This window comes from Clavelina lepadiformis, chromosome 2 (assembly GCF_947623445.1).
Source record: "Clavelina lepadiformis chromosome 2, kaClaLepa1.1, whole genome shotgun sequence".
NCBI lineage: Eukaryota > Metazoa > Chordata > Ascidiacea > Aplousobranchia > Clavelinidae > Clavelina > Clavelina lepadiformis.
The window spans coordinates 25906209-25918520 of NC_135241.1; the positions used below are offsets into that span (position 1 = coordinate 25906209).

General features: G+C 32.2%; 1 protein-coding gene across 1 annotated transcript; it reads left to right on the top strand.

Moving 5' to 3' along the window:
* Window positions 1-225: 225 nt before the first annotated feature.
* Window positions 226-2527, top strand: LOC143446747 (uncharacterized). The gene is made up of 5 exons (XM_076946524.1): window positions 226-318; window positions 526-674; window positions 759-853; window positions 1605-1738; window positions 2143-2527. Exons 1-5 carry the CDS (start codon window positions 285-287, stop codon window positions 2349-2351), a joined length of 621 nt encoding a protein of 206 aa, XP_076802639.1. The 5' UTR covers window positions 226-284; the 3' UTR covers window positions 2352-2527.
* Window positions 2528-12312: the final 9785 nt, after the last annotated feature.

Below are 12312 nucleotides of genomic sequence, written 5' to 3' on the forward strand. Positions count from 1 at the left end.
CGATTGGCATGTTGCTTTTAGTTTAAAATTCGCAACCATTCAATTGGCTAGGAAAAGCTTTAAACTAGTAAGTTACAAAAGTCTAAAACAGTTGCATGATGATGACGTAATAAGTAATTGAGAAAAGGAATATAAAAAAGACAGGTGTGTTATGTTATACCATCGTGGCGTAAAATATTTACAATCCTCTGAAACATATTTTAAGTCCTTCATTTTGTATTTAACAGGTGTTCTACGTCTAGGAAACTAACTTTGTAAATATATTCATACCTATTACATGTGTTATGCAAGTCAATGTTATTTCTTTGTTCTTGCTTGGTACGTATTTTGTTTATATTTGTATAACTTTAATGAGTTTTCAAGATTGTTATATATTTGTAATACAAGCAATAGAAGAATTTGGCAGTAGAAACTGCTTCATAGGACCATGGCAAATATATCTAGCCGCTTTTTTAATTGTTATGAATTCTTTAATATAATAGTGAATGTTTGGCTTCATTTAATTATAATAGAAACAAATTTCAGTTCTGTCATGGAACATTCATTTCTGCAACGCTCAAACTTTTTCATCACTTGCACCATCTAATGCAATGCAAGCAATTGGGTCTGATGTTGACATCACTATAACCGTGACCACATCACCTCCTTTCGGAGCAATATGGAGAATTGACGGTGTAAACGATAATTAATGATAAATATCTTTAGTTTGCCGTAGAATTTCAAGTGCATTTCAGTTTAGTTTTTAATGTTTGTTTAAGATTGTTGTTGGAACTGCTTCTGTTAACTCTGCTGGAACTGCTACTGCTGGAGCTGTTACGACTGGAACAATTTATGAAAGTAGAGTTGATATAAGGTCTGTATGTATATTGCCTTTGCCCTTTAGCATAGGTCATTCTTTCCCAACTTATTTGAACTCCAGACGCACTAATCTACCCAAAGCAATGAAATTATGAAATGACACACATTCAAGCCCTAGCTCTAGCTATTCGAAACTTGTTTACCTGACATCCAGTCATTGCCGGTCTCTTTATTAAGTGTGTCGATGTGGTTATAATTTCATATAAACCTAAGTAACAAAACAATGCCAGTGCTTTCAAGACTGAAATGCGCAGGATATGTAGATCAACATCTAGTACAAAAAATATTTTGTGACAGTTTTGTTTAGCGATAGTGGAGGTAAGTGGATGCGAGTTTAAGACGCGATTGTAATTTAAAAACGATGCACCTGGGCATCGAGACACATCATTTGGGAACCTCTTGCGTGGATCATTTTCTTTGGCATGCAGTGGCATATCTAGAACATTTAAGGGGATGTTCTAGCAAAATTTTGATAACTTGGGATGCTTCATATTTTAAAATTTTTGCTGCTTCACCCGTAAGATCGGGTGTTGTTGGGTCTTATGAATGTGTTGTATTCTTTATGGCATTTTATGGCATTGCACGTAATTCATATCACAAGTTATTACTTTTTTAAGATTTTGTAAATGTGTCACTTAGAATAGAATTGCTGTTGTATTATGCTGCTCCATGTGCTAACGAATTCGGAAAATAAAAATCAAAAACAACGTTTTTGGAGTTTGTACTAAATGCAAATATCTATATAGTGCCGGATCATATACTTCAAACCAATACACCACTGTTCTTACCATACAAGGATTGCTTGCCAGTGAAGATGGTGTAACTGTTGATGTTGGAACTCCTGGTATTTACGACACTTCACTCGACTTAAATGTACAAGGTAAGATTTAATTTGCAACAAAACAGTAAATAGTCTTCGCTAATACATAATACCGATATATGTCCCTAATTATTATATCACTGGTTGCAATCTATTACCATATGTATTGGGAGATGCCCTGCACTATACACATCACAATGCAACATAATTTTCATGCAAATTTTTTCAGAAATTTTTGATCCCACTTTGTAGTATCATTATCTGAAAACGAATTGCAAATATAAGAATTTCGACATTAATTGATCTCGAACCTTAACACCAAACCTATTCTTTAGTTATTTTTTTTATCTATTCAGAAAACAGTTCAATATTGGGTACCAATATTTCTTTCATTAATGATATTTTATTTAATAATATTTGGTATTTATCTTACATATCTCAACATGCAGCCTCTATTTTTGCAGAATGTAGTCTAGACACAACAACTTACCCCAGTCTCACCTTCACATGCGATGATTCTTCATGCGAGTTCAACTCTGCTGGGACACTTTCGTGTGCTGAAGGTTACACGACAAGCGGTGTAAGCACAACCTCAACCACTTGCCAGGCTGATGCAACGTTGACCAATTTAGATGTGTTGTCATGTGCAGCAAATAGTGTTCGTGTAAATTAAATAACTGAATGGAAGTGCCAAGCTGAATATTTCTTTGGCTCTAGTGATAAAATGGCTTTAAGCGGTGTTAGTGCAATAAATTTATTAGTTTTAGTTTTTGCGTTGCCATAAAGTTATGAATATGATTATTTAGTTAAAATTTACAGCGCATGGGTGACGGTTGTGAAAATGGTTTTTGTGTGAGTGTAATAGATTTAATGTTTAATTTAATGTTAGTAACTGATGGAATTTTATTTCAAAAATGTGATCTGTATTAATACAAAGTAGTGTATTTAACAACAACCACTTGGCAAGTTCAATGTAACATAGTAAGGTTTCTAGTTGTTGTGTTTATGCAGCTGACAGAAAATATTTTAGTATTTTCAAGTATAATGTTTTCCTTTTATTTTCTGGTCACCTGCTTGGAATCAAATGCAACACAACAATTTTACATTTGCCATTTAATTTTGCATCAAAATACATCTTTAAGCGATCAACATCAGCAAACGTGTATTAGTTATAGAGTATAGTCTTATTTGATATTGGTGGTGATTTCATGTAAGTTGTAATAGCACTATCTCCAGTATGGTCAAACAAATTATAGTAACATTTATTTTGTGGCGTGAAACACCACAAAAATACTCCACAGCCCAAAATTATTTAAATTCTTTGATAAACTTGGACATTTTTCTTTAATGTAATTTTACTTTTGCGTGAATTTGCATGTTATGTTTCAAACAATGTCATGTTGGTTTGTGCACATTACACATGATGCGTTACCGAGAAGGTCATTTGTGGTTCCGTGAACTACTGAACATTGAAGTATAAATGTAGTTGACGTTCATTCTGTTTGCTATCTGGGAAGAACAAACAACTTTCTATAGGAATCAGCCAGCTTGAATCGATTTATTTTTCAGTTTTAATGTGCCGTTACCGTACACAACGCCGTTAAAATCTTGAAGTTTTGTACTCTTTGAAACGAATACAACTTTTCGAACTTTTTTGTTTCAGATTGATACGGAAATGCAAATTTTCGTGTTCCTGCAGTAAACAGAATTTTAATGACAAAACCAGTTGTGGGCAACAGACTAGTTAAGTTCATCAAAAAACCATAATTGATGTAGCTGTGCGTATTTAGATTTCTAACATTTAAATTTGTTGTTGTTTTTCAAGCTTCGTTCTGAAAAAGTTATATTTTTCGACAGCAGAGAAATAATTCATAACTTAGCTAAGTAAATTATTTAAAGTGAGTTGCTCCTGATTTGTTTATTGATTTAAACTGCCTTAATAAGTTGACAAAATAGTGGAACTTAATGCTCACAATGTTCGAGGTAGCTCATTGCAATTTGTTCTAGAAAAATCTTAGAAAAGCAACTTGACCGGATTTTTGCAATGCTATGTACATAAAGATAAACAATTAAACTTTTTTATGATTAAAACAGAAAGCAGAAAAGTCAACCGCAGTAAATCATAAACTAAAATATAATTATGTTATAATGCAATACAACAACAACCATACAATGTTGCTATAATTGAAATGAATTATAATGAAGAAACAAATATTAAAATTTGATTGTAATCATCATGGCAAAGTTCTTTTAGAACTGATCATACACAGCAAACCTGAAAAATATACGGTTAAAGAATATAAACTGTGTGGATGTAGTTCATGTCCAAATAAGTTATATCGGTTCTAACAATAAAAGTTCTTTTTTTTTCGAACTACGTTTGTGTCATGTCATAAAGACAGGAAATCTTAAAATATTTTGCCATTGCAGGTTTAGATTTCGTTTCCATATGGGCCTTGGATGGGTTCATAGTTTTGTCCTCCACTTGGGTTTTCATAATTTGACGTCTAAAAGTGTAGATATTAATGACGCCTGGTATTACGAAACACAAAAATTTTTAAGCTTTTTGTAAAGTGGGTATAGTGTGTGTGCTATATATCAAATATTAAGTGTAAAACCATTATACATTCTCTTTTGCAATAAGTTGTCAAAAAAATGTTTTTAACAAATAAGTTTAACTTCACGTTTTGGATTTAACTTTTAAACCAAAACATTGCAAAATAAACAAAAAAAATTTAATTATTTTTATCGCTTACTGAAGCTTGCCATTGATCAACATTAACCTTCAAGTAACCATCGTTGCCTGAAATCATTTAAATGCTCGCTTTAAAAAATTGTTTTCTAGCTTAATTTCTTAATTGACTTACAACAAACAACAGTGCTCATTTCAACTTCTTATTTCTAGATATCTGGCTATTTTCTTAAATTATGAAGAAAATTAAAGTATGAAATTTATAGATTTATAAATTTAAACTAAATTTAATTTGTAAACATCGATGAATACTGTATTCAAACACTTATAACTCGTTTAGGCAGACACTTAAGCAGCACATTTTTTTAAAATGCTGTTAAACAAGTTAAACGTATTTTAAGATAGTTTCCTTTACTGACCTTCCTCAAGCTTCTCTATGTCTTCATAAGCTTCATTTTTTCCTTGACTCTGAAGAGAAATCCGCATTTAAATTTTGCGCTAAACTAAGAAACATCAAATGTGATTGAATTGACCCAATCCCATAGTTACCTTTGCATTGCTTTGTGTTGTATTGTCAAACTCATCGTACGCCTCGTTTGCTAAAACAGAAAAATAGAAAGAAAAGTCAATTTCATGAACGAGATACTGCATACGGTGACACTGAAGTAAAAGTATTTCCGAGATTGCTATTTGCTGAAGTATGATTTTATTATCTTATTATAATGTTAAAATTATCTGACTCACTTATTTCGGGTGATGTGACATGTGACATCCTGGATGTACCTTACAAGAATGAAACAAACTTAAGAAACGTGAACTGAAAAATTTGCATTTTGATTTGAATTTCAAATCCTGCAGGCTTATAGATCAATAGCAATTAATATTATTCAATAAAATTATCAAATTTTATTCAACTAAGCATAGTTTATAATTACAAACATAATCATTCTTTTAAGGTAAGTTGTGTTACTTTTTTCGTTTGTTTGTTGGTTGCCTTGTTGTAATATAAAGTGCGACCACAACTGTAATGCAGATGAGAGCAACAGCGGCAACAGTTCCTCCAGCAATTGCTCCTGTGTTATCTGGAGTTGGAGGTTGATCGATGTTGACAACAGTGATGTCAAACTCTATTGAGTAGTTGTATGGTGGAAGGAGGTGGCTCAAAGTAAGCTTGTAAATTCCCTCATCACTGGATGTCACCTGTAAAGTTCATTTTTAACTAAGTTTCGTGCATCGCTTTAGCATTTGGAACATTTCAAAAATTTCCACCCTGATGATAAATAGTTTGGTATATATTGCGTAGGATAGTATAGTATTGCGTGGTTTGATTGTTACCTGGTTATTACGTGGTTACCTGATTCCTTGTATACAAATAGTGGTGTTCATAGCCGTTGCTGAAGACAGTATCTTTTCCATCATTAGAGACCGCTTTATCTGCATAATTGATATGTCATATGTGACTGATTCTTCAAACTTAACAACAACACTTAATAAACAAATATCACATAAACAACATAAACTATCAAATACCCAATAATGTTGTCATGGGTCCTTTAAATTAACGATAATATTTACAGTTGTTTCCACGAGCAATAAAAATAAAACTAACAGCCAAAAACCAACCATTTACTGACAAAGAAACAAACTTCATTTCTGGGTTTGAAAAAAACAAAATGTCACAAACTTCTGTTGTATCAATTGTCCAACTACAAGAAATGTTTACAACTTGGTAAGGACCATCTAAGAAGGAATAAATTTTGAAACTGTCTTTAATGTTTGAGAATAAAAATTTGGAACTATTTTTTTAACAAGTTTGCATTTTATTTTTTAACTTTCAAAATATGAAAATTGTTATTTCACAAAAACTAAACACACCAATAACCACAACCACGATATGTTTTGCGTAAAATGTATATCTTACATTGTACGTTAACATGCTCTACACTGGATCGTCCGGTGTCATTATAAATCTGCGTATATGGAGTCACAACTTGACATGATATGGGTTTCATGTTGTCTTCCTTTTCTAGTTTGAGGTGAAACATTTCATCCTAGATAATTACATCAAAATGCAGAAATCACAAAAACTGCGCAAGCATCAACTCGTTGCAGCAATCTGGAATTTACTCTTGAAGTTAAATCTAAATGTCTAATTCGGGAGTGGCAATCATATTTTTCTTAGTTAGTCGAACTAAAATTACTAAAATTCGTCAAACTAAAATGTCTTGCTATATACGAACAGAGTAAGTTTTCATATAATTTACTTTTGTTATTAAATATCCAATTTTATCAAAATAAATAATCGAAGACGTTGCTTTAGGAATAATGGTATCATCATAATTGCATGTCAGGCTTATAAAGTCTCCTTCAGGAACGATCAAATTTCTAGTTATTGAAGCGTCGGAAGCTAAACAAAAAACAAGTTTTGTAACTAAAAAATTCATTTTACAAGTTTTGGCGGGTGAAAATGATTTAGCATATCAAACAGAAATAATAACCTTTCCAACATTGTAAATTTTCTTGTCCCTTCCATTCTGTATTGACTAGACATACTGTGTCACCAGATGGCAGTGCAGTGCCATTAGAGTAAAACAAATCTCCTGTCGGGCAACTGAACATTCCACTGGCTTGGTATGTTGGAGATGATGACGTAATCACAACGCCATGGGGAAAAGACGATGGACAATCTGTAAAATGCAGTATGTTTTTAACGGTTTAGTGTTCATGTTTGAAAAGAAAATGTTTCAATAAGTAACACTTAAATAATGAGCAGTAAAGCTTTAAATACAAACATTTCTTATAAATACAATATTCTATATATTACCAAGACAACAAAAACGTAAATATCTCGAAATGCAAAATCGTACCACGTTTCTTGAAAAAACTTTGCTGAACAAACAATTAGAATAAGATCTTTGGATGCGATTTGCTCACTTTGTGCAAAGCACTTTATTAAAACTTACTCATAGTTAAACTTAAGCATGTTGTGTAGCTTAAGTGCTGCAAAATTTTTGTAAATCGACTTACCTTATAATAACAATAAATAACTTATTTTGTGCTTTAAAATCTATAGTGATATAGTATTCCATTTACCAAGTTTATATAACTTAAGTTTAGTTGATAAAGATGCATGAAACATGGAATTAGGTAGAGCTCATTTGAATTGATCCCAGATGATTCAAATTTGAAAGTCAACGCAATTAACTATTATAGTCTGAGAATCTTGAACGTAATTCGTAAAATTTTCAATGTTATTATTTGAAATACTGGGCTCCTAGCAAGTGAATTGACTTCTCGACGGTTTCACGGGTATATATCAGTTTATGTTTATGCACATTCCTGTAATTTATAGCAGCATTACTTGATTTGGCTAAAGGTCTTATTTTGCATGAAATTAGAGTAAACGTTCGGCGTTTGTAACCGGTGCAAAGGTTAATCTGGTCTGGAGTCCACTGGAAATGTTTTATAAACGAAACCAATATTTTCGATGGTTAGGCTGAAGAAGTCAATGAACAAAGCCTGGCGTTTTTGCATAGGGTAGTCCCGAGCACATTTATTTCATGAAATATTTTGTTAAAATAATTTATAATTCACAAACGAGTAATTTTGGAAATCACGAACGAGTAATTTTGGAATTCAGTAACGAGTATCTTTAGGTTACAGTTAATGAGCTTCACTGTATTGGTTTTAACAAATTTCTTTTTTTTTCGCAGACAAATTGTGGAACTAAATTTCAAAGACTTAATGAAGCGAGAAATCAAAGAATCGATGCGCATTAAATAAACTAAATTTAGTCCAAGTTTTTCTAGGTTGCCACCTCTTTTCAAACCTTTTTATTAAAGTTGGTCAGAGCAACTGAGGTAAATTTGTCAGGGATTGTGCATTATCAAATATGGTAACCCTAGTTTAAAGGCACAATGTTGGAAGAATGTAGACAGTAAGTCTAATACTTTTTATGTTTAAAACAATCTACAAATTTACCTTGCACTGTTCTAGTGATAGGACCTGGTGTGTTGGTTGCTATAATACATCTCACTTCAATATTTATATCTCCAGCAACAAGTGGTTGAGTGATTGTCAGTGTTGTTATTATGTGATTTGTTCCATCAATTATTTGTTCAATGCAAGTGACGCTGCGATTTACATTTGAAGGTGAAGGGTCACATCCACCAAGTAATCCTGAGTAAAAATTGCCAATTTCACTGCCCAGCTCTCCTCCATATTTCCAAGAACACGAATCACCAAAAGCAGTTGGTGTTGGAAACTGAGCAGTTACAATGAGATTGTTGAAACCAGTTGCCAATGGATTGTTTGGGGGAGCAGCGCTGATTTTAGTAGTGGCTGATGCACCTAAATGGAAACAAAATTCCATGCTTTTGTTTGTTGTACGTGGTTTTGTGCAATTAAAGCGTATGTGTTTGATAGTAATATCAGCACAAAGAAAAATTTTCATACGTCTGATATAATCTGCCTATAGCTAAGCAAGTGAAAAAAGAACATGTTTTTATTTAAGTAAAACTTAAATGCTACTCTATCTTTATCTGTCTTGACCATATGTTTATAGAATATGATACCTCTCTGACTTGAAATCATTTTTGTGGGCTTATGCCAAACAAATTACAAAGGCTGCCGAGGTCATTCTTGCACAATTTTAAGAAACTATCGAAGCTTAACTTGCGATTTCTTTCTAACTCTCTTTTGTGTTAAGTTTTGATATTTACCTTCATCTAAGCAAGGGTATGCAAATTTTCAAAATATTTTTTTGAATCGCCGCCATTCGACTTGATTGTCAGGCATGTAATCTGCTTCCCTGACATCTTCTTCATGTTAGGATTATTTCGTAATGGCCATAACATCAGAAGAGGTTTTGTTATTTCAGCGATTTACATTTGTTACAAAATTTACATGACATTACGTTATTTGCATTTGTTAGTTCTGTTTCTTGGTTAGCTTCAAACAACTAAAGATAATTCTTTTATTTTTATGTCACAGATTGTATTTTGCTTGATTATGATAAGATTGCAAATGTTGTTTAACCAAAAGAAGTTGCCCAAGTATATGGAAACAACACAAAGCTAGTTTAGGCTACATTTTGGTTTAAAACATGTGAAATTTTGCAGCCACTCAAAAACATATAACCTTATAACTTGTGAGCAAAAATACCTACTTTATTATAAAACAAAAGCAAAACAAGGGTTTCCGACGCTGTATGTAAGTAATGTAAATACTATAGATACCAATATATGGATTATTTGAAGCAAACCGTACTTTAATTTTTAAGACTCTTTCTGTCATATTGTCGTACTGAACGTTTTAGTTTGGGAAATATCAAAAGGTTTTACGATGGTTTTCCAAATAAATACGGTCAATGCGGGAGGAAAAGTAACATAGTTGATGTTATTGTTTGATTTTTCTTCATAGCACAAAAATTTCATTAGATCACAAATCCAAAAACTCAAAAAATTTCTTGATACAAATACTTAAAATATCAGTTCTAGCAACATTACAGACACTATTTTTAAAAACGCAACCATTTCATAAGAAGTGCTAAAATTTCAACTTTCTATCGTTAATAATTCTTGCATTGCAGCCAGGCTTGGGCAGAATAGAGGTAAAGTTGTTGTGCGCTTGTGATCCAACTGAAGTTAAGCGCATAAACGATGTACCAGATGCCATAAATAAACGTAATACGCAGTTAGGCAACATATAATTAAGAATTCTGAAAATTAAATTCTTTTCGAAAAAGTTTTATAAGTTATAAGTTTCGGTTTTGTGTTAAAACAGAAACTGTAAAAAACCAACAATTGTTTAATTTCATATTATACAATTGTTAACCAACAATTGCCTTTGTATGCTTCATAGTAAAGCATCAAACTTAAAGTTTTCTATACAGTGCTACTTACATTGTAAATTTTTTTGACCATTCCATTTTGCATTTGCCAAGCAAGTTGTATCACCAGATAGCAGTGCAGTTCCATTCGAGTAAAATAAATCTCCTGTCGGGCAACTGAACATTCCAGTGGCTTGGTATGTTTGAGATGATGACGTAATCATAACACCATGGGGAAGAGATAATGGACAATCTGAAAAGAAAATTTAAATTGTAGTCATAAACCTTCCATAATTCCAAATAAAACAAATGTAGTTGCTCATATTTCAGTGCCATATAGTAATTTTAGCAAATTAGAACACGTGTTCGGTTTATTGTAATAACGTATTACTTAAAACCTGAAAAAATACTTTTGAATGCTGGTCTCACTAAACATGTAATTTTTTTGCACTGGTATGTTTTCAGAGTTATTTAAATTGTTTATTTTTATTTGTTTTTTTCATATTAACCTATATGTAAATTTTGCTCCATGAATTTCTTAAGCAGTTATATTAACTGTTCGTAAGCTTTGTATATAATTACCTTGTACTGATCTAATAATAGGAGCTGGTGTGTTGGTTGCAACTAAGCATCTCACTTCAATATTTATATCCCCAGCAACAAGTGGTTGAGTGATTGTCAGTGTTGTTATTGTTTGATATGATGCATCAATTATGCAAGTGACGCTGCGATTTACATTTGAAGGTGAAGGGTCACAGCCACCAAGTGTTGAGTAAATAGTACCACGTCTACTGCCCAGCTCTCCTCCATAGAACCAAGAACATGAATCACCAAAATCAGTTGGTGTTGGGAACTGTGCAGTTACAATGAGATTGGTGAAACCAGTTGCCAATGGATTGTTTGGAGGATCAGTGCTGACTGTTGTGGTTGCTGCTGCTCCTAAATAAACTAATGGTAAGCAACTACCTACGAATATTAAACTACCGACGTTCCTTTGAAATGAAAGATTCTTAAACATTTTCCTGACAAACGGAAGACAAATCTGATAACAACTTTTAACTCAAAAACAAATTAGTAAAAAACTACGAAAATACTTGATTTGTACAATATTTGAAAAATATATTTACCTTTCACAACCAGTAGAATAATTGCAAACCTTTCAATCTTCAACTTCATTGTGTTTTTGTTGAAACAAATTTAATTGTTTTTAGAAATAAAACTTATTTAACGCGTATCAACAGCAATTTGACAATAAGTTAATACTTTTGTAATTGTCTCTCAAACACCAAAGATGTGTCTACTACTACTACACACTGCCGTATGGTAACAGAAAATATTTCATGCAATTATCAATTAACTTTTGAATTTTTTTTTTATTTTCGCGTTTAGTGATAAATGTGTCTCCCACTGCAAAATAATAACTTGATTGCATAATAACTTGATTGCATAATAACTTGATTGCATAATAACTTGATTGTAAATAATAACTTGATTACAAAAAAGTTATGTGGCTCGCTTGCTATAAATAAAGTGTTAAACGGTGAATGATGTTGACCAGTGTAATAAACTTTCCCTCAGTTACAGGTAGACTTAAGTACAAATCTTGGAATACACATGGAATACACAATTGCAAAAGTCGGACGAGAAAAGTTTCCTATCGGCTTTAGGTGAGACTTTTATTCTGAAACATTTGAAAACCTTGAAAAAGAGAAGTAAACCATTTCGAATGTAAAAAAAAACAAACTGTAGTTAATCACCACAATGTGAATCGACTCAAACGTTCTCAGCGGTCATCCTACTTACGTTATTTACATTACATTTGGTGTGGTTATTAAATTAAATTGATGAAGATGGATAAATAGGAAAAACGTTAAATAACTGATGAGAAATGATCAACTGAATAGTGATTATAACTTAGTCCTTAAACAATTTTGTGATACTTTACTTACATCATCTTCTACGAAACAACTTACACTTAAATAAGTCACTTTCTTTTGCAAATAAACCATAAGATGATAGATATATAATTCATGCGACCGTAGGAGAGTTATTACACTTGCAAAATGCTATCATTATTCGTAAAAGATTACACAATTCTTTCAAATCAATGTT

Coding starts and splice junctions, on each gene's coding strand:
- LOC143446747 (XM_076946524.1), top strand. CDS start 285: ATGCAAGTCAATGTTATTTCTTTGTTCTTGCTTG. Junction 675..758: donor CAATATGGAGAATTGACGGT/GTAAACGATAAT, acceptor TGTTTGTTTAAG/ATTGTTGTTGGAACTGCTTC. Junction 854..1,604: donor GAAAGTAGAGTTGATATAAG/GTCTGTATGTAT, acceptor ATATCTATATAG/TGCCGGATCATATACTTCAA.